Raw genomic sequence first — 23,924 nt, forward strand, 5'->3', positions numbered from 1 at the left:
GTAATCATCCAGAATCAAATCTGACCTTTTGTTCTCTTTCAGGCAGGTGAAAGAGGCTCTGGTCATATGTAATTTTTATCTTTTTAGGAGCCATGCACAGATACTTCTCTTTAGGGCAAAAAGGTCACTCTCAGTGACAGCTGGGGATTCTTCACTGGTCATTCACTGAGATTTTATCTGAAGATGGCATTTAACCAGGAACTAACAGGAGACAGAAGTTATCTTTTTTTTTTCCCATCATTACATCAGCAGCAATGACTAAGTTGCACATAGGCAACAGATCTGTGCTGCCTACGTGCAACAGATCTGCTGTATGAAGTACGCTGGGTAACACAGGCCACTTGCCAGGGCCTTTGTGTAAACATACCATTTGAATACTTATTTTCCTCTTTCATTTATGGTCCAGAGCAGAGCTCAAAATTCCTAGCTTGCCCTTAGAATACTTGGCTGTGCAATAGTTAAATCAATTCAGTTAGTTATGAACAGACATGCCTTACTCTGCAGTCACTAATTATGATTAACTATAGAGACATTCTTGATCTATGCTACTGCAAGTTCACAATCAGCACCAGAAACACCATACATTTCTTGCATTAAAATGTGAATAAATTTGCAGTGCAATTCAAGACTTTCAAAAAGACAGTGAAAACACCAAGGACTAGCCAGTCAACGTAAAACATGCTTTGTGTTACAGTAGCACTCTTGACTTTTAGCAGCCCATTCCATTGTTACAGCTCCTCTGAAAGCACTCATCAACTTAATGCTTTTTCATTGCAGGTATCATGTCATTGTGATTGTGCTGGTCTACTGCTTTCCACTGCTTATCATGGGCATCACATATTCCATAGTGGGGATTACCCTCTGGGGAGGAGAAATACCAGGCGACACATCTGACAAATACCACGAGCAGCTCAAAGCTAAAAGAAAGGTACTGTTCCATTAAATCTCACTAAGTAAATCCTGGTAACATCATCTGCAATTGTGTTGCAAAGTATCACAGTTCAGTCCTTCAGAAACACCAAACCACTTGAAATAACAGTGATGAGAGATTTACTCCAATAAAAAAATTGTTTGACAAGTTGTCTTCTATGCTCACCAGCTATTCTTTCTGTAAATTTACTGTTTGTCATTAAATGAAGGTAACATTTGGATTTTAATGTCTTACTCCACATGCAGCAGCATATACTGTGCCTGATAGATAGAAATTAGGCCCAAATGTTTAGCCTTTACAGAGCTAAAATGCTGAGTTTTGAACAATGGGCTAGTGGACCATTAGGTCCTTTTAGGCCAGATTCTTATCCTACTGAAAGAAAAGTGAATCTTGCTGTAATTTTCAGTAGATTAAGGCCCATGCATCTTTGAGATAAGTGCTGATCAGCCTGTTCATATTGAATAATTTAGGTTTTATATCAATGACTTTTGGTGAGAAATACAAACTATTTTTTCCCAGTTATTTTCTTTCAATCTTTTTCACTGTAAGTATTGCCAAATCTAACAAGGCTGTGGATTGCTTATGAGCCCATTATATGACTATTTCCAGTTCAGTTTTCATGGTGCTGCAGTGCCATGAAGGTGTCTTTCTTATAACATTCTTTTTCACAACCTAACATTTCTTCTTTAATAAAGTAGCCCTTCTGCTATTAGTTTCTGACTTTTTTTCATACTAAAATGCATTTAACCTTTTGGATTTGAAAAAACGGTACCCAAAACATGGACTTTTTAACTCACAATAATAAGCACATTTTCAATTGTTGTTTGCTTCCTGGTACTGTGAATAGGTTTGAACAGCAGTATATGCTACCACGCTGTAGCAATAGCAGAGTACAGCATATTGGGTCCTGAGACAACAGGAGATCTTTTGCAAATGCTGGAGAACACTAATGTTTCCATTTCTTTCAGGACACTGCCAGGAATATCAGAATGTTTTTCCCACACACACTACACAGAGAAAGTTATTACGGCAAAGGATCTATGGAAGGAAAAATTAGGATCATTTTCTCATTCATACATTTTCAGACACAGAGACAAGTGCAAACTTTCTATGGCATGTTTCAGCTGTCAGAACTGTAGACATGGCTAAACAGCTTTACAGTATAATGTGCAATGCCTCATATGAAATGAAAGGTGTTATTTATTTTTGCTTTTACATAGCTCTTTTTAAGTGGGCAAAATGCCAGCCTCTGTTAAGGAAGCAAAATCCAGTTTGACTGGTATTATCACTACTATTGCCTTGTAACACTTCATAGATTATTTGGAATGTGAACGGAGAGAAAATGATGAAAAATCATCATAGCAAACTAACCAGTATGTTTTGCATATTTGCCCCAAAGTGAAATTATTGAACTAATTTCCAGAAATGCTGGAAATCTTTCAAAACACCAGCATTTAACTCTTTATCTTTATCCACAGAAGTCCAACATTACCATTACAGTCTTTGCCATGCATGTCATCACTTATCCAAAAGTGTATTTTCAAATTTACAAAATTACCTTTCCTATGGAGCATAAGTGGAAAAAGATTTTGTTAGTCAATTAGCTGTGCTATCACCAATACTGCCCTTTCAGCCAGTGAAAAAAAGGAAGCAAATACTTAGTTGAGGGTGCTCAGGGTCTGATTTGTAAAGGCAAAACGAGGAATCATCTTCTGTAACATTTTGCAAAAGCAGATGTAGAAACAAAACTATTAAGAGCTAATTTGGAGAACCAGGACATCCCCGAACTTCAGCACCTGTTACTATAATGACTAAGTAAAATAAACATCCTATGTCATAAAAACAAAAGACCTCTGAAGACAAAAGCTGGCTTTTACTATATGCTATGAAGGGTCTAATTAAATCCCTCGAATACGTTAAAAAAGCACCTCTTTGGAACTCTAAATATATCCAAGAGACAAGGAGTAACATCCTTAATTAAAGGTTTTTGAATGTGACAGTACTGGAATGCATGCCTTCAACACATGCAACAAGGGGGTTGAATTATGTGCAGATATATTGTACCTGCATCAGCGACTTTATTGGCAGAGCACCATGACAGCTCTTCAGTTCCACTGCTGTGCTTTCTGGCAGGATTCATGAAGTAACTGGTATTTGGAAAGATTAATCATAATTGGTCATTCATGGAGATGAAGAGAGCGGAATCCAAAAAAAGCTATCACTCAGCCTGCCTCTGATAACAGAGTTATTGCTTTTCCTTTATTCAAGCAAAGAAATCATCTGGTTTTCTTGCTATTTAGCATGCAAATATCTAGATATATGGAAAGTCTGTGAAGTATAAATGAAGGAGAAATAAAATAGCTGACTGCATGTTTCATATTATGCAATATCACAGTGCAAAGGATGTTTGATTAGGATTGTTTGAAATGGTATTTAATGTTAAGAAGGTAGTGAACCATTAATTAATGTAAGACCTTTAAAAGAAATGATGTTTGACAAGAAAAGATTTGAAGCTTGAGAAAGTTGTTAGCAGTTCGATAGACTCATCACTTTGTATATGTGACTGTGTGATGCACCCTGAATCCTTCTGAAAGCATCAAAGAACAAAGGATTCATAGAATTTCACAGTATGTACCACAGGCTGGGCAACACAAAGTCATACTTAGCATCTTTAATGGTCAAAGACTTGAAATTTTTAGAAATTCCGGATTGGCTGAGACTACTACCACTTTTTTTTTTTTTTTTGACAGATCAAATGTCTCAGGGACTGACCCTTTTAAATTTGCCTGACATCAGCCTTTTGAACTTCTGAACATTCACTACATGTGGGGACTTTGCAGTCATTGCCCCTTCTTCTTAAAGCTTCTGGCATGAGACTGACTGATGCTCAACTGAACATCATTTATTCTCCTGCAATTTCAATTTTCACAAGACGGAATTACAGTTTCAATACTGTCTTGCATAACTGAAGTTTATATAGGTGGCTCATAATGTTACTACCAGTTTTACTAGGCCAAAATAAATTCACCACAAATACAGACTTGCTCTCAGATGTTGTCTCCACATTATATTATTTCTATCTAACCTCTTCCAACTTCAATCAACCTGTAAGAGGGGATAATTGTGTACTGTAAATAAAATCTATCAGTTACTGTTGTCTTTGTCAAGAGACACAGTTCTGATACAACTGTCTTCTGAAAAAATAGCGTTTCTCTCAACAGAAGATGCCATTGCCTTGTCCCAATAGGAATAACAGAGAACAGAAAATACTCTCCTTAACTTTTATACCTTTTCCTTACAGTTCCACTTACCTCTAACTATTAAGGTTATGATAATGTCACTGCGCATCTTTTTCAGCAATTTTCATGATTCCTCCATACTTATGCCTCTGCCTGTATTCTTTGCTTCTCCTAACACAGCTTGAGGTGTCACCTCAGCTTCTTACTGCAATGAAGAAGGATTAAAATCCACATTTTTCCAATTATTTTTTTTGTGTGAATTTGCATGTAAAAACAGGAAAAAAGCCCCATATGTTTTCTAGTAGGAATTGTAGGAATCACTACAGAGATGGTCAGGTTTACCACCGTAACTACATAAGGAAATCTTTGAAGTTGTATGTGTGTTGCGGGGGTTTTTTGAGAGCAAAAATAGACATCCCACATCCATTTACAGCCAAATGCATCTATTTAATTAGTTAATAGAGTATATACAACACAGTAGGGGAGAAAATTAAAAAGCAGAAAACTTAAGAATTCCATCTGAAAAGAAAATAATATTCAAAACAATGTGGGACTGTAGGAATAATGATGTCATGAGAACCACTTTTGAATAAGAATTTGAAAAGAAGCCAAATCAAGTAAGGCAGCAGGGGACACTTCCAAGTCAGACTCAATGGTTACATCTAAACTCAAAAATCACTCAAAATTACTGTGTGAAAACCTTTTACTAGATAAACAAAAATATCCAGATGAAGTTTTAAAGGACACAAGTAAGTATTACAAAATAGCATCCCAACAATTTTAAATAATTTTCTGAAACAGTTACATGAAATATTTCCCCACTTTCATAGGCTATGGAAATAAGCAACAGGACAGGATCTGAACAAACATCTGTAGGAACACTGCATGAACACGTCACACGTAGCCACTCACACATGTACTTCTCTTTTGTTTTGTTATCTGTTTCCCTGCCCACCCACCCACCACCCATCCTTTTTTTTTTCCTTTCATGGATTTAGAGAAAGTCCAAAGGCCAACTAAAATGACCAAATATCTTATGAAGAGATTAAAATGACCTAGTGAGCAGGAGGCCATGGGATGAGATGATCAAGGTTTACAGAATCATGAAGGTGGTAGATAAATTGGTTGAAGAACTGTTTGTTGGTCACCAAATTCTGAAACACAAGAACTAAGAGGAGAACTACCTTTAAAGGAGAACTACAAGAATTCCCTTTAAAGCAGGTAGAAGAGAGTGCTTTAAGTAAGAATAGTTTAAGGGTTGGTAAAGAGCTTCTGAGGCTCCTGTCAGGTGCTATGATCTCAGAAGTTTCAGAAAGAGATTAGGCAAATTAACAGGCAATAAATTCATAAATAGATACTGAAAGGATGAAGCAGGGATGCACCCCTCTCTAATACAATTTTTGGATGCTGGGGGAGTATTAGGAAAATAGAAGATGGAAAATGGCCAGGTTCATGGGGTCTCCCTAAATAGCACCTCTTACTGCCACTGTCAGAGACAGAATAGTAGCGTAGATGGACAAATGCCTGATCCAGGAGCAATTGTTCTATGTCTTTATGTTCCTTTTTTACACAGCAGTACAGCTCCTACCTTCTCACTGACTTTTAGTTCAACTAAAAAGGCAGATTTCCCTTTTTTTTTTTTTTTACCACATATGGATACATGACATGAAATCATGTTAATATACATTTTATACTACATTGCACAAAATAAGAAAAGCACTAGTTCGAAATAATAATACTTTTGCTGGCATTAAATGGTGGCTGACCAGATCAGGATGAAAGAAAGTAGCTGAATTGTTTCACTACGGAGTAGTTCATTAAGCAACACATTTTGTTAAATTAAAATAAAACAAAAAAAAAAGGCAAGCGAGTCAAAGCCCAAAATATTACAGTGTAGTACCAAAACTTTTGGAACATTGAATTAATTATGAGCACCCACAAAGGCTGACACAGATTTGGAAAAACAATACCATAGTCATCATTCAAAGCTTATTCATCAAAAGTAGGCGATGAGAATATTACACTATAAATTCACGTATCAGATGGTAAGTAATTCTGAAATCAAAGATCCTTATTGTTAACAAACAACCACTCAGTCTAGACAGACAGACTAGATACTGCCCCATTCATAAAACCTCAGGTGAAATTTTGCATCCAGTCATAAGAAACAAAATGTTTTGACACTCTGGGTCCAAGGATTTGTCTTGCATGTGACTTCCTGTTTCCTACTAACACCATTTTGAAACTCCACCTTTATCTTAGACATTTGTTCAGACTTCTTGGAAAATAATTGCTACCCCAGGGGACTGCATAAAGACATAGTAAGTTTAATACCTTCCCAGATGTTTAAGCAACCCGTCTTCTAGATTTTCCCAGTATGAGGACCAGCACTCCAATCTTTAATAACTTAAATATTATATTCCATTTTCAAAATGGCATAAGGGAGTCAAACAGTTTAATAGAATAGAAAGTCAATATATCCTGATAAACTCCATTAAAAATGCCAGCTGCAATGAACTACCCTAACACAGCTTTGTACTACAGACTTCACAGCTGACACCCTAGTTTATACTAAGTCATCACCTACAAATGTTTTTTAAAAGTCAGACAGTAATAACCACAGAAATTTTTGGCCTTTGTTCAGATAATGGTCTACCAAGGCTTCAATACATCTAAATATTCACTTCTCCATGTTATGTGTGCAGGGAGAACCGAATATTGGAGCGCACAGATACAGGGGGAAGGCATCTGGGTTACAGCTCATCCAAATCAGCCATGTAACAGCAGACTGCAAAAGAGACTTACACTGCCATTGTGCCTTTCCCACTACTTATTTATTCATGGGGCATGAATGCTTCCACCTGGGAGATTCATTTGTGCTTATGCTTCATGAACAAAAATGACTGCCATGGTGATGCAAGAGCACTTTGCTTACAACTGACAAGAAGCCCGCTCCAGAACCGTGCAAACATACACAAAGGGGCACGTGCCCTTTCCTCCTGGGAAGGCACCCCTTCCTTTTGGTTGATTCTACATTTCTGAGAGTGATAAGTGAAACCACCTACCCATTCTGTCATGGGGCAGTGCAATACAGAAATTCAATTTATCATGCATAACATATATCTCCTGCCAAAAATAGGTGCCTGTGTTATTTTTCTGTACATCAGTAATTCTTTTCTGTAAATGGGTATACTCTTCAATTCTGCAGAGAATGACAATGCAAATAAAATGGAGAGAAAAAGACAGGGGAACACTAGAACACAGGCAACAGAGAAGAGGAGCTGGAGAATTAAACCCTATTTTAAGAACAAATGGTCTCACTGATCTAACAGACATAGCACTATGGCTTATATTGTATGGATAGCTATATTGTTTGAGTATCTGAAATTTCATACAGCTACAGTTAAATTGTCATTTATCCTAAATGCTGATGCATTATGAGCACCTTGTGAGCCAAGGCTTTATCATGGTGGAAAATCACAGCTGTACTTCAGTGCAGCCATTCATAAATTTAGCAAGCATTGTTCAGCACATTCAGAAAGCAATAAGTCTGAGTAATATCAGGTTGAAGGACAATTTACCCCAGCTACCACCAGTTCCGTAAATTCTGCTGCTTTTTTGTCAGTCAACAACCAAAATAAACCAGAAATGCCTTTTAATAATTCCAGTGCTTAAGTGGAAATGTCCACTGTTTTATTTCTTAGGCAGATAAAGATGTGGCAAAAATACCACTTGAAGTGGCAGCTTGTTATGCTCAGACAACGTCTTTCCTCTATGTGAAATACAAAGAATTTAACTAAAAGTTTCTGAAGTGATTAGCTCTAACTCTCCTTTTGTCCTCCCTACCATAAAAATAGTCTAACTTTACAATTTCATACTTCCACATCAGTGTCCATTGAGGTTAGCTGCACCTAGTCGTATATATTTTGTGACATTACTCTAGAAATTAAATCCATTTGAAGATTTCCATATCAAAGAGACACAGCAGGTTTTAAACACCAGTTTTATCTGTGGCAGTGTTTGACATTGTCACATTTCTTGCTTAAAGAAAAAACAACTCAGGAAGAAGGAATTCTCAGGAGCTTTTAAGGACTCCTCCAAAAGAAAACCTGTGCCTTGTTTTCCAGACACTGGAAGATGTTGAACTGTGTCCAGAGCTTTCTCTATTTCTTGACACTCCACTTGTCCTTGAGTGTCAGTTTGTCGCTTTCAATATTAAAATGGTAAGTAAAAACAGGACAGGAACCAGTCTCAGAACCCAAGAGTCATCACAGTCAACCCTAACTGAATTCCTCTGATATCATCTCAAATCTCCATCTTAAAACCAGTTTGCCTTCTGGATTGCTACCTGTAATGGAAAGTGTTCTAAAAATCTCACCGCTCCTAGAGTTCCAGTTCCCAGGCTAAATTTATTTATGTACAGCTCTATTTATGCCATTATTTTATGTTAGCTTAACTAATTAACCTATTAACCCTCACTAGTGCCACCTCTACAGATGTTTTTATAGCCATATCCTATCTCAGCCTTCACTTACATTCATTACATTAATTAAACAAGTGCTTCTGGTCTTCTTTTAAGTAACAACATCTGTATGCAACAAGTGACCAAAACCAGACAAGGAACACCAGCAATGAAGTCTCACCATGGTCCTGCACAGTGGTAATAACACTTTCCTGTCTCCGCTGAAAATGCCTCATCTGGAACATCTTAATATCTCATTTATTCTTTTCATTAAACTGATGAACTGGTCATGCTATAATGAATCAGTACATCTGTACCTTCCTCACTTGTTCACAACAGTTCATTCCACAACCCACAGCAAAAAATGTTATTAGTTCTTAATTCAGCAAATCACAGAATTTTTCCAAGTATGATCTTACCTATGGAAGAACAGTGCCAAACAATCCCAAAACTAGCACAGTACCAATCCAGCAGTTTCTGTGATATCTGTCACTGTCACAACCCCACTTAGAAACACAAGCACGACAGATACTGCACAAAGTATGCGATTAGCACTTCGAAGTCGCATTTCTGCCCCTGCGTTCCCAAGTTCTTCCTCTGCTATGCCTCTGTCACAGCAAAGCTGCACAAAAGTGTGTTCTCACCAAACATATTTGGCATGCTCCTATTCTCCTGTACTAAACTCCTCAGTAAATACACTAAATGAGACCGACCTCAAGACTGACACAGAGTACCTCCTGATATGGAGAAAGGTTAGTATTAATACTTTCTAATAAAAAATGTTTCTCTCCACTACCTTTCCAATAAGTGTTTCCCAAATCATCCTCAGTAATGAAATGCAACAGGTAAAAGTTACTTGCACAAATAGCTAAAGACAGGTTTTCTCTGATTCTGCTTCAGGGCACCTCTTACTATGATACCATTAAGTCTGACAATTTATGGGAAGTAGGAAATATCGTTGTTAATGTGGTAAATGCAAACCAATCCTAATAAAGCTGGAGCTTGATGTCACCAACTGTTACACATGCCTAAAATTGGTGTTGTAACACTGTAGATGAAGTTACACCAGGGGATGTAGCATGCTTCCTGTGAAGCACTGATTGCAGTTCTGTCTGTTATTCTTCTCTGGCTCGGCATGGGTGAGTCAGTACTGGTCGTGAAGCAGATTATGGAACCAGACTGCACAGGTTAGTGTTCCAGTAATATTTTGAGCTGTTGTCCCATACCCATAAAAACAGATACCCTGCCAGACTCACCAGATTGCTATCAACACAATAGTAAAAGTCACTACTTGCAAGTAATTGCTGCTACAGTTAAAAGCTTGCAGAACAGAGGGTTTTTTAACCTTATATTCTTCTAAGCTTAACAAAAGCTTCTAAAGGGTAATAAAGGCCAGAATATCAAACAAATATCTGCCTAGTGAAAACACTAGCAGAAGATATCTTTTCCTATTTTAATCAGTGATACATTCCCACAGCTATTAAAAATCTCAGCAATACAAAGTAGTGACAGGAAAACTTGATTTGGGCATTTTTCTTTACAATTAATTAAATTCTTAATTTCTTGCGCAATCAACACATTAATGATAATGTCTGACCCCCTCCTTAAACATATACACACAGAGAGGCTTTTTTCCAGCACTATGAGGCAACATAACCAATAATCTGAGAAATCTTTTTTTTTAATTTTTAAGAAGTTCTGTTAAACTCTTCCTGTTATTGAGTATACGGACTGAATACCTACTGAAAATGCAGGGAATGAGCAAAGTAATTCTTAATGTTGTGTATCATGATTTTCATCCTGTAGACTCACTCTTCACATGCTTAGCAGTTGCCCAGGGAAAGACTGGGACATGAGGTACTGTGGAATTATTTTCATTGCATGTTGAAGCCAAAATATTTTTTTACAGAGCTATTTCATGGGCTTAGAACTTCAGAAAACCAAGCATCACCCTTTCTCCTTTTCTGGATTTTATTTTCTGGGAATTTGTTCTCTTTTTAATAATTTGCCCACATTTTGAACAGGTTTTCCTATTGAGGTAAGAATAAAGTCAGACCTCCTGATCATTTTGTGAACAGCATTAAAACAGTGAAATATAATGAAATCACTGGAAGCTGCCCTGCTTTGCTCTCTGTCTACCAAATAGATACAGCACACTCAGCAGCAGTACCAGCGTCCATTCATTGTCTCAAGTTTCCCTAAAACTCAGCTATGAACTGTGAAAACATCACTCCACACTCAGTGTCCGTGCCTCAAGTAGCAACCACAGGGGAGTAAAAGAACAGTACAGTCTAAAAATGGCTTTATACCATGAATAAACCTTGCACATGTTAAGTATTTACTGACAGACTGATATATGGTTTATGCTTAAAACTTTCTTATAGAACGGCTGGCAACAGCTCCAGGTCAGGGGCAGAGTTAACAGACTGGTTCCGTATGGTCAGTGAGTAGGCTCAGGATTGTGCACCAATAATCTCTGTGATGTTTCTCCTCTGTATTTCAGTATTTCTCATCCCTTGTGGCAGAAAATTCATGTGAAATATTAAGCCTAGTCACAGTCCTAGGGCAAAAATTTCTCTTTAGTAATGTCTCATTTTTCAGAATGGAAGTAACACTGCATCAAACGGACCAAAAATTTCAACTAACTGCTCAACTGTTACTGAACTCAGTGTGGTTTTAAATGCATTGCTGAATTGAGCTATTCACATTCCTTAATAAGAAACCCAAGATACCTACCAGAAAGAAAAATGAAAACCAAATCTGTCCTGTTTTCAGAATTTACATGTTAAGCACGGAGATTATTATCTCCATGTTTAAAACTGTGGAGTTGGCTGTTTTTTTTAAGACAGCCCTCATTTCCTCTGCATAGCTTTGCCCAAGTTCTAGACGTGACTCTCCAGACAGATAACCTTAATATCCTACATTCAAGACAGTTTGTTCTTTAAGTTCTAAGAGAATTCTTTCACCAACACATACAAACAAATCTTGAAAACCTCAAAAGGTCTTTTGTTGTCTCTGTTTTTGTCTCATCTAATCTGCAGTCAAAGTCATCCCCTTACACATACAAAATAGCAGCCACACGCATAGCCTTCCATGTGTGTATATATACATACATACACACAGGTAAGAGAGAGCTCATAAGAAGCTACTTCCTCATCGAGTCCCTGTAGGGAAATCATGAACAGATTGATTTTAGAGTCTGTTGAGGTTTCTGGAATGGTGCCCAACACCTGTGTGTTGAGAAGTCCAGGAAACCTGGCACAGGTCAGCTTGGAAAACTACACTGCCGAGAGCTGTATATTCAGCGGAACTGCAGTCCCAGTGTTGCACTTACACACTTTTACACTCGTTACATGTTGCTATTAATGTAAAAAGAAAACATAATTTCAGCACAACTTTTTCTGAGCTAAAGCTGAAGGCTATGTGACTATTTCCGTTCGACCTGGCATGAGAGACCTCACTAAACTCCTGCTGCAGTGTAAACTTACAAAGAGGAAACCAGATGAAACAGCCCAGAGACTTCACAAATGGTGGCAGGAGCTGAACTGCAGAGAACCTACAATATTCCAAACGTGCTTCTTAGAACCAGGTGAAAATTATCGCATACACACAGAGGGGTGTCTATGTTATGTCTATCGAGACCTTCACCTAACAAATTTAATCCTTTAACTCAAGTACTTTATGCTTCAGAAGTTTCTGTACTGCAACATTGTAAACAACCTATTCAAAGCACTATTATGTCATTACTCATTTTCTGGGGTGGATAGAAAGAGTTTCATTTATTTCTGAAGGCTTTGGAGCAGGTTTCCTAGGAAACAGTTTCAGCATGGGTCAGCTTATACCTTATTCCACAAGACTGTCAAACCAGTGCAGTAATGATCAGTGTGTTGACCATTATGGTCAAGTAGTGTGTATACTTTAATACTTGAAGCCATGCTAAAATGTTTGTACAAAAGCAGAAATAGCAGATGCTGTCAGGACAATGACACTCCTGATACTTTTTAGCAAGAATAATTGACCAGCGCATATACCACTTTTTTACTGACTACGTATTTCCAAAATGTTCTGTATGTGTGTTAAAAGTCTACTTCTAATAAGTTCATCACTTTGTACAGTCATTTGTGGAATAACTAAAATAAACTAAGTGCATCAAACGCAAAGTATAAACCTCAAGCATCACTGACATCAACAGTTTCCTTTCAACTCAATGTAAATTAAAATACACTGGGGGACAGGGTCATCATTAATTTGTTGGGAGTTTTTTTAGGTGGTAATAAACACTTTTGCTTCAGCCTTTGAACAGGAAGATGTTACTACCATTGCAAATCCATAATTATGATGGTAATAAAAAAATAACTTTAACTGTTGTTTTTTTGCTGAGCAGAATTTTGCCATGCATTTTAAACAAATACAGTCCAGAAATAATTAATTTCACCTTCAGGCAACACAGTTTTATTCTCATCAACAGAAAAGAGAAGAAAGACGTTTTTCAAACTATGTATTAAATAATTTGCATTCACTCCCACGAAATTTTTGTGCCAAAATTATGGAGAAATATGGTAAACATTAGAATGGTTTTCAATTATATAAATCACTTATTTAATTCCCCTAAGTGAATAAACTGAAAATAAAACAAGCCAAAAGACTTTAGGCTTTCCATATGAAATAGGAGTCCTATTTTGAAGATAAGCAAAGGTACTCATCTCATTTTAGTTTCAAGAGAGCAGTTTCCATTGATAGGAGCCCACATAAAGCAAATCATGTGAAAGGATGGTTTTGCATAATTAATTGGCATAATTCAGCATAGCCTTTTTTGTTTATTCCACTGTTCAATATAAAGTCTAGTTTCCAAGAGAAAAAAATATACATATGTCAATCCATCTGAAGTCTTATATGGAAAAGTCGAGTCTTAAAACATTGGCAAGGTTCTGGGAGAGCCTTCAATGAAAATTAAGGGTCCTAGAACATTCTCAGAATTGTGGCAGAAAGTAGACTTAAGAACCAACTACTCTTATTGGGAAAACAAAAGAAGATAATGACTCTTGTTTCCCCCACACCAAATCTCATCCCTGCTTGGCAGTATGGAAGTGATGTGCACACCATCAATCATTCCAGGTTATGAAGGAAACTATTGCAAAATAAGTGATGGTGTGAATTTTAAGTAAAAAAGCACTAGATCAGCTTTTTCCCTTTTTTCAGGACTAGATTTCAGGTGGATAACCATATCCAGTAATGCTAATCCCACAACAGCCACTTCGACTAATTTTCTAAAGAACAAACTTGTTATGCTACTTATATTTCTTGGCATGTTGAGAGACTCTTAAAGTCACTGTCAAGCTGTGTTCCATGCAACATTAGAAAAGCATCATTTAAAAATTACAGTATCTAAGACTTGCTTTGGGAGGTGACACCACATTTTAGCATTTGTAAGACAGCAATCTGATCCAAAGCTACTTTCTACTGGAACAGAATATATTTTTCAGCTTTACAGCTTAAATAACAAAGTGATTGTGAATTCTGTCCACAGCAAGGCATTCTGAAAACTGAAATGAAAAACAGTTTATTTTAAGCAATTGAGAAAAAATAGATGGGAAGTGTAACTTAGAAGAATAAAATCATTTGTCAAGCACTGGAATTAACAAGTACCTTACCTGACTGAAAGACTTCAAAGCTTTCTGATTCTTTCTCCTTCTAAATGTGCATCTCCTTCAGCTATATTCTTTCTATGGGTTAAAATCCCTGAGCTTGCCAACTTATATGAAAACCCACAGCACCTGGTATCTCAGAACTCAGTCCTATCTCTGTACTAGTACCAGTAAGTTACCTTTGAATCCTAATTTTCCTGCAAAAGATAGATAGGTTACTCCAAATAAGCTTTGTGGAGAAGCAAAAGACATAACGGTGTTTCCTTCTCTCTGGTGCTTAGTGTGCAAGTGCCATGTATGTTCCCCAGCCTGGGAAATGGATTTATTGATTGCATCCTAACATGTTGGGAGAAATACTTCGTGCAATGTTAGTATGGTATTTTACTTCTTCCAAAAGAGCACAGATCAGAAAGAGAAATACATTTTGACTCCCAGAGATCTCTCTGAACTGTGTTTACATTGTATTCATGGACAAATAATATCCATGACTGGGTAAAAAAAGACATTCTTACACTGTATGGGTTCTTAAAGTATTTGCTCTTCATTTACATCTACATAACACCTAGGAGTAAAAGTTCTGAAACTGATGAAGCTATAGTGTGTGATATTGGTGCAAATGAAATCAGAAGCCAAATTCCTGACCTTGTAGAAGTAGCAATATCAAAGATGACTTAGAAAGGCAATAAGGAGCTGCAGAGCAGATTGAAAAGGAAGTGATTGCATGGCCTAAGTCTTAGGTATTAACGGCAAATCAATGCCTTGAATTGTGAATTGCTATAGCCCCCCAGCAGCAATTGAGTCTCTCAGAAAAGCGTATTTTATTCCTAATCTTTCAAGAGCTGTTTTCAATGCTACATTATAAGTCAGATTCATTTTTCTAGCTATTTTTCATGCAATATAAAAATGGGAGGGGTGGTGGGTGGGAAGAGATGGGATGAACACACATATTCGCTGCTCCTTCCACTTGTAGCAGAATCTAGTAGCTCCTTTTCACTTTTACTGCTTCAAAGGTTTCACAACAAAGGCAAACCTGCAAACTCCAATTCCAAAGAACAATACTTGTTTTGTTCTTTTAAATACATTTTTTCCTCATTACATACTATTCATTAAATAAAGAATGCTTCTCACTGAGAGAGGAAATATTTAAAGGAACAGGCAAGACTCTAAAGCACATAATTTTTTATAGACATAGGCAGAAGTACATCAACATGAGCAGAACATGTTGATGAAAATCAAAATATAAAATACTTTGATTTTCCATCATATTCCAAATCTAGCCTCAAGATTTGCCTAAAGATTGCACAATTGAGAGACTTAGTACATATAATTTTAACAAAATTCCTAAAACAAAAAAAAACCCCTTTCCTCTGGTGATGCTGCCCATAGTACACAAAGGGAGATTGAGCAGAACACCCAGGGAAAACAGTGCCATTGGGACACAGGTTGGTGATGTTCACACCAATCACATTTTGGAAAGCTCTGTGGTGAAATGGTGGCAGGAACAGAGCTAGACATTGAGCACAGCTGAATTCAGTAATTTCCTGGTTTGGTTGCTTTAGAAATGTTTCCTAATGTACAAGACCAAACCCTTATTAATGAATTCTATGCAACACAGAACAGAGGAGAAAACAATTGAAAAATAGCAATACCTCAAAAAAATAAAGCAGAACAGGCATATTAAAAAGAAACAAAAGAACTTTGTATTGTCAGAGCCACAGGTCTAAGAACTCAAAAAAAAAATAAAATCAAAACAGGCTTTCTTTTATACTCTGCAGTTGAACCTGCAAAGTGTCATTGGAAATTTTTTAGTGAAACATCACAGTGTACTGGGACAACACAATCAGGCTTTTGCAGCAAATACATATTTGGCCTGTTTCACTTATTTTCCCTGTGCCCTAACTGACCTGAAACGTTTACTGTCATCAGGGGTTATGCCAAGTAAAATCAAGGTGTCCTGGGTTTATAGACTTTGAAATCTGTTTCTGTTCACAGTTATTTAGATGATCAAGAAATAAAACATAACACTGGAAAGACAAAGGGTATAGACAAGAACTACAACCATACTGTATGGTAGGGCCTTACTTGGTGTGTGTGCCTGTCTCTGAAAGAGGAAAGGAAATTGGGAATAATGTCCCTCCTTTTCAGCTTCCTTTTATTCTTCTTTTCCTCCATTTCTGCCAACACATACTCATCCTTGCCTGATGAAACGAGGACAGACTAGTGCTTTCTGATTCTTCCCATAATTTCTGCGGTTGTCTTCATATTCAACTGTAACTGCCCCGTTTCAAACAATTTTATGCCACACAGACTTGCAACAGCTCACTTATCTTGTCCTTAGGTAATATGTCAATGAGGGCACTGTACTTCATAAATACTTGGAAGAATGACAGCTTTGACTTCTCTTAAATGTCTCTTTTTGCTGGAAAAATTAGCACTTTTTTGTTCTAGGAAAAAACACTTTACACATGATAAGGAAACCCCATTGTATGTCTCCCCCTAAATAGATATATATCAGTATATTGCTTTTCACTTCATTGAAACTCAGACTGATGCAGGCTTATCTGAGAGAAAAATGATACTTTAACTTTTAAGGTATTTTTTTTTATTTATGTAAAACAGCTGCAAACCTGAATAATTAAGAAGGTAGTGTGCTTTACTGTCTGTCATTCCAGTGATTTGTTACTTCACAAATTAAATCAAACACTAATGGTCATCTAAAATCACCTTTTGCTTGTTGTCTAGTTTAACTATTTGCTTCAGAAATTTCAGCTTTCAGGATGATGATGATGTTATATTTAATCATGGATTTCCAGACAGAAACAGCAAGAAGAAAATTTTATGCCAATTTCACTGTTTTTAAAGGTGGATGTTTTGTTTTAAACAAAACAGTAGCCTTGCCAGAAAAGATGTAATTTTTCTGGTGATTTGCCATTTTTCATTTTAAAACTTAAAACAAAAATTAAAACATTTGAAATACGAATTGAATTGCCTGAAATTGTGACAAAATTTTTTTTAGTTGAGGAATTTATTTGGGTCATAGTGTAAACAGTTATTTGGGGATTTCTCTTTCCCTGAAGAAAACCTGAAATACTGCATTTGGGTTAAATCAGAATTTAATTAATTTGTGTTAATTTTTGAGTGCAGCAGTTGAAATAAAAAAATTATTATTTGTACAGACTGTGAAAGTTTATTAGCTTTCAGAGACCTTTAAGTAAGTTCTTGAAGCACTGCTTGCCTTGTCCTTTAATATAACACAGAAAACTAGCCAATAATAATTTGGATGTTAGAAAAAAGACAAATAATTTTCTTTTTAAAATGGTGTTAACACAATTTTGAATGCCAAACTGGCAACCTGTAATCTGATTGTTTTTTCTAGCAGCTCCGGGACATGAGTGACACAGCGTTCAACCAGATTCAACTACATTTATTGCTGGAAAGCTCTACTGTTTCAGTTCTCAAGGACTGCACAGATTAAATGTTCGGTGTAAATATGGATTTGCCTGATTACAGTTTGAAAACTTGGAAACAACATCCCTCAATTTAGTACCTTTGAAAACTTGGAGACAAATATCCCTCAATTAATACATATGATATTTCAATGACAAATAATTCTAGGAACAATTTCACATACACAGCTGTTACTACAAGACTTGCTAATTAAGTATCAAGGCAAGTAATTAGACACTCAACTGTTCTGAAATTAGAGAAAACCTGAATGGTGTTAAAGTAATACTTACAATTCCTGACTGTTATAAAAATACAGTAACAAGGAAAGCACATCTGTAAATCAGCAGACAGTGAGCTTAAATATTGTGATAAAACTATGGAGTTAAGTCTTCTACCTGTACAACGTGTGCAAGGCAGAGACATAAATCCTCAGCAGAAGAATGGTGGAAGTTATATCCAAAGGAGTAGAAAAGGCATGACATTTAACAATAGTCTGTGATTTGACAATGTATTTTTATGGCATCATTTCAGACACATAATTTAGTCCAGAAATGTCTATTCACACATAGTCACAACCTCTTCCCTACTCCAAAAAACACCTCACATACAGTACGGTCCCAGATATCGGCATAAAGTCACCAAAGGTGAAAGTGATACTATGCTTTGGTGTGTTGCCTTCCCTTATAATAATACTGATCTTCCCTCTGCAGCGATTTACAGTTAACTGATGAAAAATGCTTTAGAAGAACCAAATATTAATAATGTCATTGCATGTGTGGACAGATGCCCCTTTTGTATCTTTTAAGTTATTATATGTATCAGTAATAATAAGTATTCTCATAAAGAAAATCTTGTACAGTACAGTCCCATACAGCAGGGAAGCTTGTAAACTGGTGCCATATATTAAATTAATATTAAATGAAAAATTGCTTTATTCTTCCCACAGGAAGTTGTAATATGAATTAAGCATGACACCATAACATTTATAGGTAAAAATATTTAATTATATTAGTTGAAATTTTATAAAAATATCAACCTAAGGCATGTACGTATAAGAAATTTCAGTTCTTTTTTTTTTTTTCCCTGACAAAATTACTGACAGTAGGAAACAGCACCCTGTACAGAGAAATGAAAGGAACTGTTGATAGCAAACCCTATTATCCCTATTATTCCTCACTATTCACAGTACAAATGAACAAGAGACCTCCCAGCACAGATCTATCATGTCTAGTTTCATTTAACCTACAAAAACAAAATCTGTTGTGTAAACATGTGACATGCTGTGTTGAAAATGGTAGCTGGGCTAGCATTTGGCATAGCTGAAGAGGGAAAGACAGGAGTGAAAGTATTACATGACTTGCAACTTTTCTTCTCATATGTCAGGCACCAAATGGAGCTTCTCTTCCTTTGTGCCTAATGGAAACTATGGTAGCTAACAGATGTTATGATGCCTGCAGAAAACAACAAATAATGATCACCAGCCAAGGAAATTGTTAGCCTCTGAAATTAAACAGGATACTACAGTTGCTCATTTCCTACAACCTACTGTTTATTCAAGTCACATCTAATAACTGAGGACAAGGAATATACTTGCAGACCACAACAGAAAAAGACACCAGGGTCAATAAAGGCCAAAATGAGGTCCAAACAATACACCCTGCAATCTTATTCCATGATTGGGTGTAGAGAAAAAAGTAGTATTTTAGATAGCCAAATATAAGTAAGCAAGTATATTACTTGGAAGAATCAATACAAATAAATTTAGAGAACATTTTCATGTTATTTTTCTCAGGAAAAGGAGCATCTCCAGCCAAGAAAAAAAAAACCCCAAAAAACAAAACAATAAAAACCCCAGACTAGAAATTTAACAGTCAGATTAAAAAGAAAATTATATCACATATTCATCTTTGATTTGACTAACTCTAATAATCAAATGTAAGAAAATAATTAATGGATGTTGAAATGCTAGTCCAAAAAAAAAGGCTAATGTACATTATTAAATAGCATTATTACTTCCTTCTTTCAGGTGGTAAAAATGATGATTGTGGTTGTGCTGACATTCGCCATCTGCTGGCTGCCCTATCACATTTACTTCATAGTTACTGGGATCTATCAACAATTAAATCGGTGGAAATACATTCAGCAAATCTATTTGGCCAGCTTTTGGCTTGCCATGAGCTCCACAATGTACAATCCCATTATCTACTGTTGCCTTAATAAGAGGTAAGAGCTGGTGATGAAACAGTTGGTATGCATAACTTCAATGAGAATATAAATGATTTAAATGGGATAAAAGACAAAGAGTTTTTGCTTGAATAGTTTCCAGTTAGTGGGAAAGAAAACCAAACATAAAACCCCCTTTCCTTTAGGTTTGTACTTGAAATGAATCTTGAAACAACAAATGCACACTTCCAGTAAATATTTTGGTCTACTTAAAATTTCAGAGCAAAATTCAGTATTCAGAAACCAACCCTTCCTGTTTCCACATGCAAACTTTAAAATCTATAGCAGTTTAATATTTTTTGGCTTGCAAAACATTAAAATAAAGATGTAAAGACAGTCACTAGCTATATACAGTGCAATCTGCATGTCACTAACTGATTGTATCCACAAATTTGTTTTGCAATGCTGGAAGAATATAATATAAAATGTGATTTATTGTGTATTTTATACCTCACCATTAGATTTCTACTGAGCTCTGAGGTCTTTAACAGGGTAATAAAAAAAATATTTATATTCTCATTACTCAATACTAATTTACAGTACTGTTTGATAGCAATGTATTATGCTCTGAATTTCAAAGGCACTTCATTTGTTGAGTTTGGTGAGATTTTACAGATATTTGGCAGTTTGAGACAACTGGATGGCAGAATGAATGCATGTTTTTCATTTCAGCTTGTAGGACAAGTTTTGCAATAAATGTCATCCTGGCCATCCTATTTTTCAGTATTTCTTCTAGTATTACTACATAAAGACCACCAAAATCAATGAATTAGTTCACAAACTCAGTCAGTATGGATTGGTATTGAATAAGTAATCTTAAATATTATTTGGAATCTCTTTTGAATGAGCAGACAGTGTCAAGTTTAATTGCTGACAAGCTTTATACCAATTTTATTACATACTTATAAAACCCCACTTACGATCATGCAACACCTGTCAAAAGGAGACTATATAGAAAATGAAGCAACCAAATCCTGCTGAGTTTTTATTGGTGTAAAAACACTGGAGTCTGCCTCCTTGATGAGGGTAGCTTATGATGCTTAACATTCATAGTCTTTTGAAATGTCAAGATAATGCCTGATTACATACAGCCTTCTGCCTTTTTTGATTACTTACAACTGTTGAAAAAGAGGTATAGTTTTAGTATGCCAGAAATAAGTCCTAATTCAAATGGCAAATTTCCCGTTAATTTCAATAGAAATCAGATTTCAAAGGGTATCCGGTGTCTGTAAAATCAAGGGTGAGGAAGATTCAGTCCTCACATGTTCTCAATTACTACCAGAAAACCTTTAAAATATTGTCATTTTCTTCAAAAAGTTATTATGATAGAGTTACAAAAGACATTATACATAAAAAAATACTATCTCTGATGTGGCTTATTTTGACACATATACACTGCAAAATTAAACATCTAGATTAAAGAATAACCCAAATCAACAAAAACTTCACAATTTGGAGACAGACTGAAGGTCACTCTGTTCAGAATTTAATGCAAGAATGAAATACTGGTGAAAGTTTTCTTGTAATTAAGTTCAATATTGAAATCAAGAAGCTGGAACGTCTACTTCCTTTTCATGCAGGAGGAAAATACAGCCTGTTGCTGGGAGTCAGATCAATTTGTGCAGTATTGTTACTGCTGCTGGATCTAGTCTCAGACAGAGTTATAACACCTACACCTAGCCTCATCTTCCAGGCTAATTAGGATACTATTTATGTATCTAGATAAAGAGAGCATTATTTCAAGATGAAGAAAAAAACATGCCTGAATGAGAAAGAGGGTAGAAGGTGAGACAAAAAATAATAATCTAAAGATGTTAAGCTTTTACAATTTCCTTCACTAAATCCATTTCCATCAGAGGTTCTTTCAATATTTTTTCATAATTGCATATAAACAGAGAAATGCTGCATAGCAAGCTACCTGCTCATTTTTCATCATGTGACAAGTCTGTGGTTCACTTAAAAAATTGAGGAGGAAAGAAAGTTACTTCTGTGAGATCAGCCAACTTCCACTGAAAACCTCATTTTTATGCAGATAAATTTTTATCTGCAGTCATCACTCTGGTAGCTGAATCATTGCTCAAGAAGGCTTACAGACACAATAAACAACCCAGCTGATTGTTGAAACAAAAAGAAGCAAGACAATTGAGAAAGTCTGATAAGTTTTAGGTCTATGTGAAAAGGTGCTCTTTTTCAGGTCACACAGCAAGTTGGTTTTCTAATATATATAACCTATTCTGGAAACACATACACACAAAAAAGTAATAGTATTTATAGTAAATCTCTGCCTCTGAATTGAAATAAAATCATACTGTATGAATATTACAAGCACTAATGTGCTAAAGCCTCAGAATTCCCATTTCTACATTGTTCACAGCCAGTTTTTAACTTCCTAGGATGTTCTTTCATTATTACAAATGATTTTCCAAATATTTTGTAGCAACAATTATTAGTCATTACATCATTCCCATTTAAGCATCTCTGTCAGAGAGGGAAATACAGAAGGGATACTGGAATTTGGAAGCCAGGATGGTGTTTTAGAGAAAAAATTCTTGCCAAGAGAAAATTAAAAAGGTGCAGATTTCATCATAGGCCAAATCAAAACAATTTCTGTGAAGACAGTGCTATGAAAGCTGGTGTTTGTTTCTTTAAGCACAGGCAAAGGAAGGGAAATTGAGTATCAGGAAAACACCAATGTAAAAATGCATGGAAAGTATATAGAAAGTCAGAAACAGAAATGAGATGTTACCACTATCTTTTTTATCCTACCCAGAATTTAGTCAAGTGAACTTCCACTGATTTCACCACAAGCAGGATTAGAGGCAAGACAATTAGTTGAGCTAGTGTCCACTCAGCACAGTATATGTTTTCAGATGAAGACCTGTGGCTGCCTCTCGCAAGCACAGGCTTTCACCAAGCATCTTTCCTCCCAGGTTCCGAGCTGGCTTCAAGCGAGCTTTCCGCTGGTGCCCCTTCATTGAGGTGTCCAGCTATGATGAGCTAGAGCTCAAGTCAGCCAGGTTTCATCCCACCCGGCAAAGCAGCCTATACGCTGTGTCCAGAATGGAGTCCAGCATGACAGTGGTGTTCGACACTAATGATGGAGACAACACCCACACCAGCCGTAAGAAAAAAGAAGCTCTGAGGGACATGAGTTTCAATGGCTCTTCATGGAGGAATTCCAAGACTGTCTCCACAGCCTCAAGCCTCATCAGTTCACTGCACACATCAGTAGATGACTATTCCCAAGTATTTCATGGTGACAGTTGCTAGAAGGGCAGCACTGGACAATGCTCTCCTAATTTGGGACTAGATATTCACACCACAGGAAAGCAAATGTAACTCCACTGATAAACCCTAGCCATAAAAATCTGAGACTTCAGGCATCATTTACTTTTCTGCTATGGAGAGAAAAAGGAACCTGAAGATATATGTATGCATCAGTCCAAATGCACACTTGCACCTTATACATGGTAATGTTTGTAGTGATTATCTAAAATAAGCCAATGGATAAAAAATAATTGTTTTAACTGTATCTGACCTGTGGCATTTATGTTTCACTTACTGAAATGTAACAGGCTCTTGTACTTCTTGAAGCTGAAATGTACAATGTTTTCTATTATGAGTATTAATCTTACAGTAACAAAAGTATTTAAGAGCTGCCAAAAAAAAATCCTTTATAAATGAAGACCTAATGAGTCCCAAGTCTATTCAACTGATTTACAATTTAGGCTTATTCCCAGGCAAATAGACAAAATTATGTTCACATGAATGAAGTTCAGCTCTGTTTGCAACAGCACAATTTTTCAAATATATATGAGAATTGATTATTTTTAAAGGAGAAAATTTCTAAGAGCCTGAATTAAATTGTACTGAAGTTTCTATATTAGTGAACATTAGACTCCAATGGAATGTGTACTTCCAGGAGGATGTATTGCTTAAATGAATGTCCCATAGCTTTGTATCTTAGTGCTTAAGTA

At 36.2% G+C, this 23,924-nt stretch overlaps 1 protein-coding gene across 1 annotated transcript in view; it reads left to right on the forward strand.

The window, feature by feature from the left end:
• The window catches only part of TACR3 (tachykinin receptor 3), a 41,091-nt gene extending 17,705 nt beyond the window's left edge, over nucleotides 1–23,386 (forward strand). Inside the window, exons 3-5 of the mRNA XM_014278468.3 lie at nucleotides 778–928; nucleotides 19,751–19,947; nucleotides 22,878–23,386. Of these exons, the coding sequence (XP_014133943.2) occupies nucleotides 778–928; nucleotides 19,751–19,947; nucleotides 22,878–23,217 (688 nt within the window). The 3' untranslated portion in view covers nucleotides 23,218–23,386. The remainder of the gene's footprint in view (nucleotides 1–777; nucleotides 929–19,750; nucleotides 19,948–22,877) is intronic.
• Nucleotides 23,387–23,924: the final 538 nt, after the last annotated feature.

Source organism: Falco cherrug, chromosome 1 (genome assembly GCF_023634085.1).
Source record: "Falco cherrug isolate bFalChe1 chromosome 1, bFalChe1.pri, whole genome shotgun sequence".
Lineage (NCBI taxonomy): Eukaryota > Metazoa > Chordata > Aves > Falconiformes > Falconidae > Falco > Falco cherrug.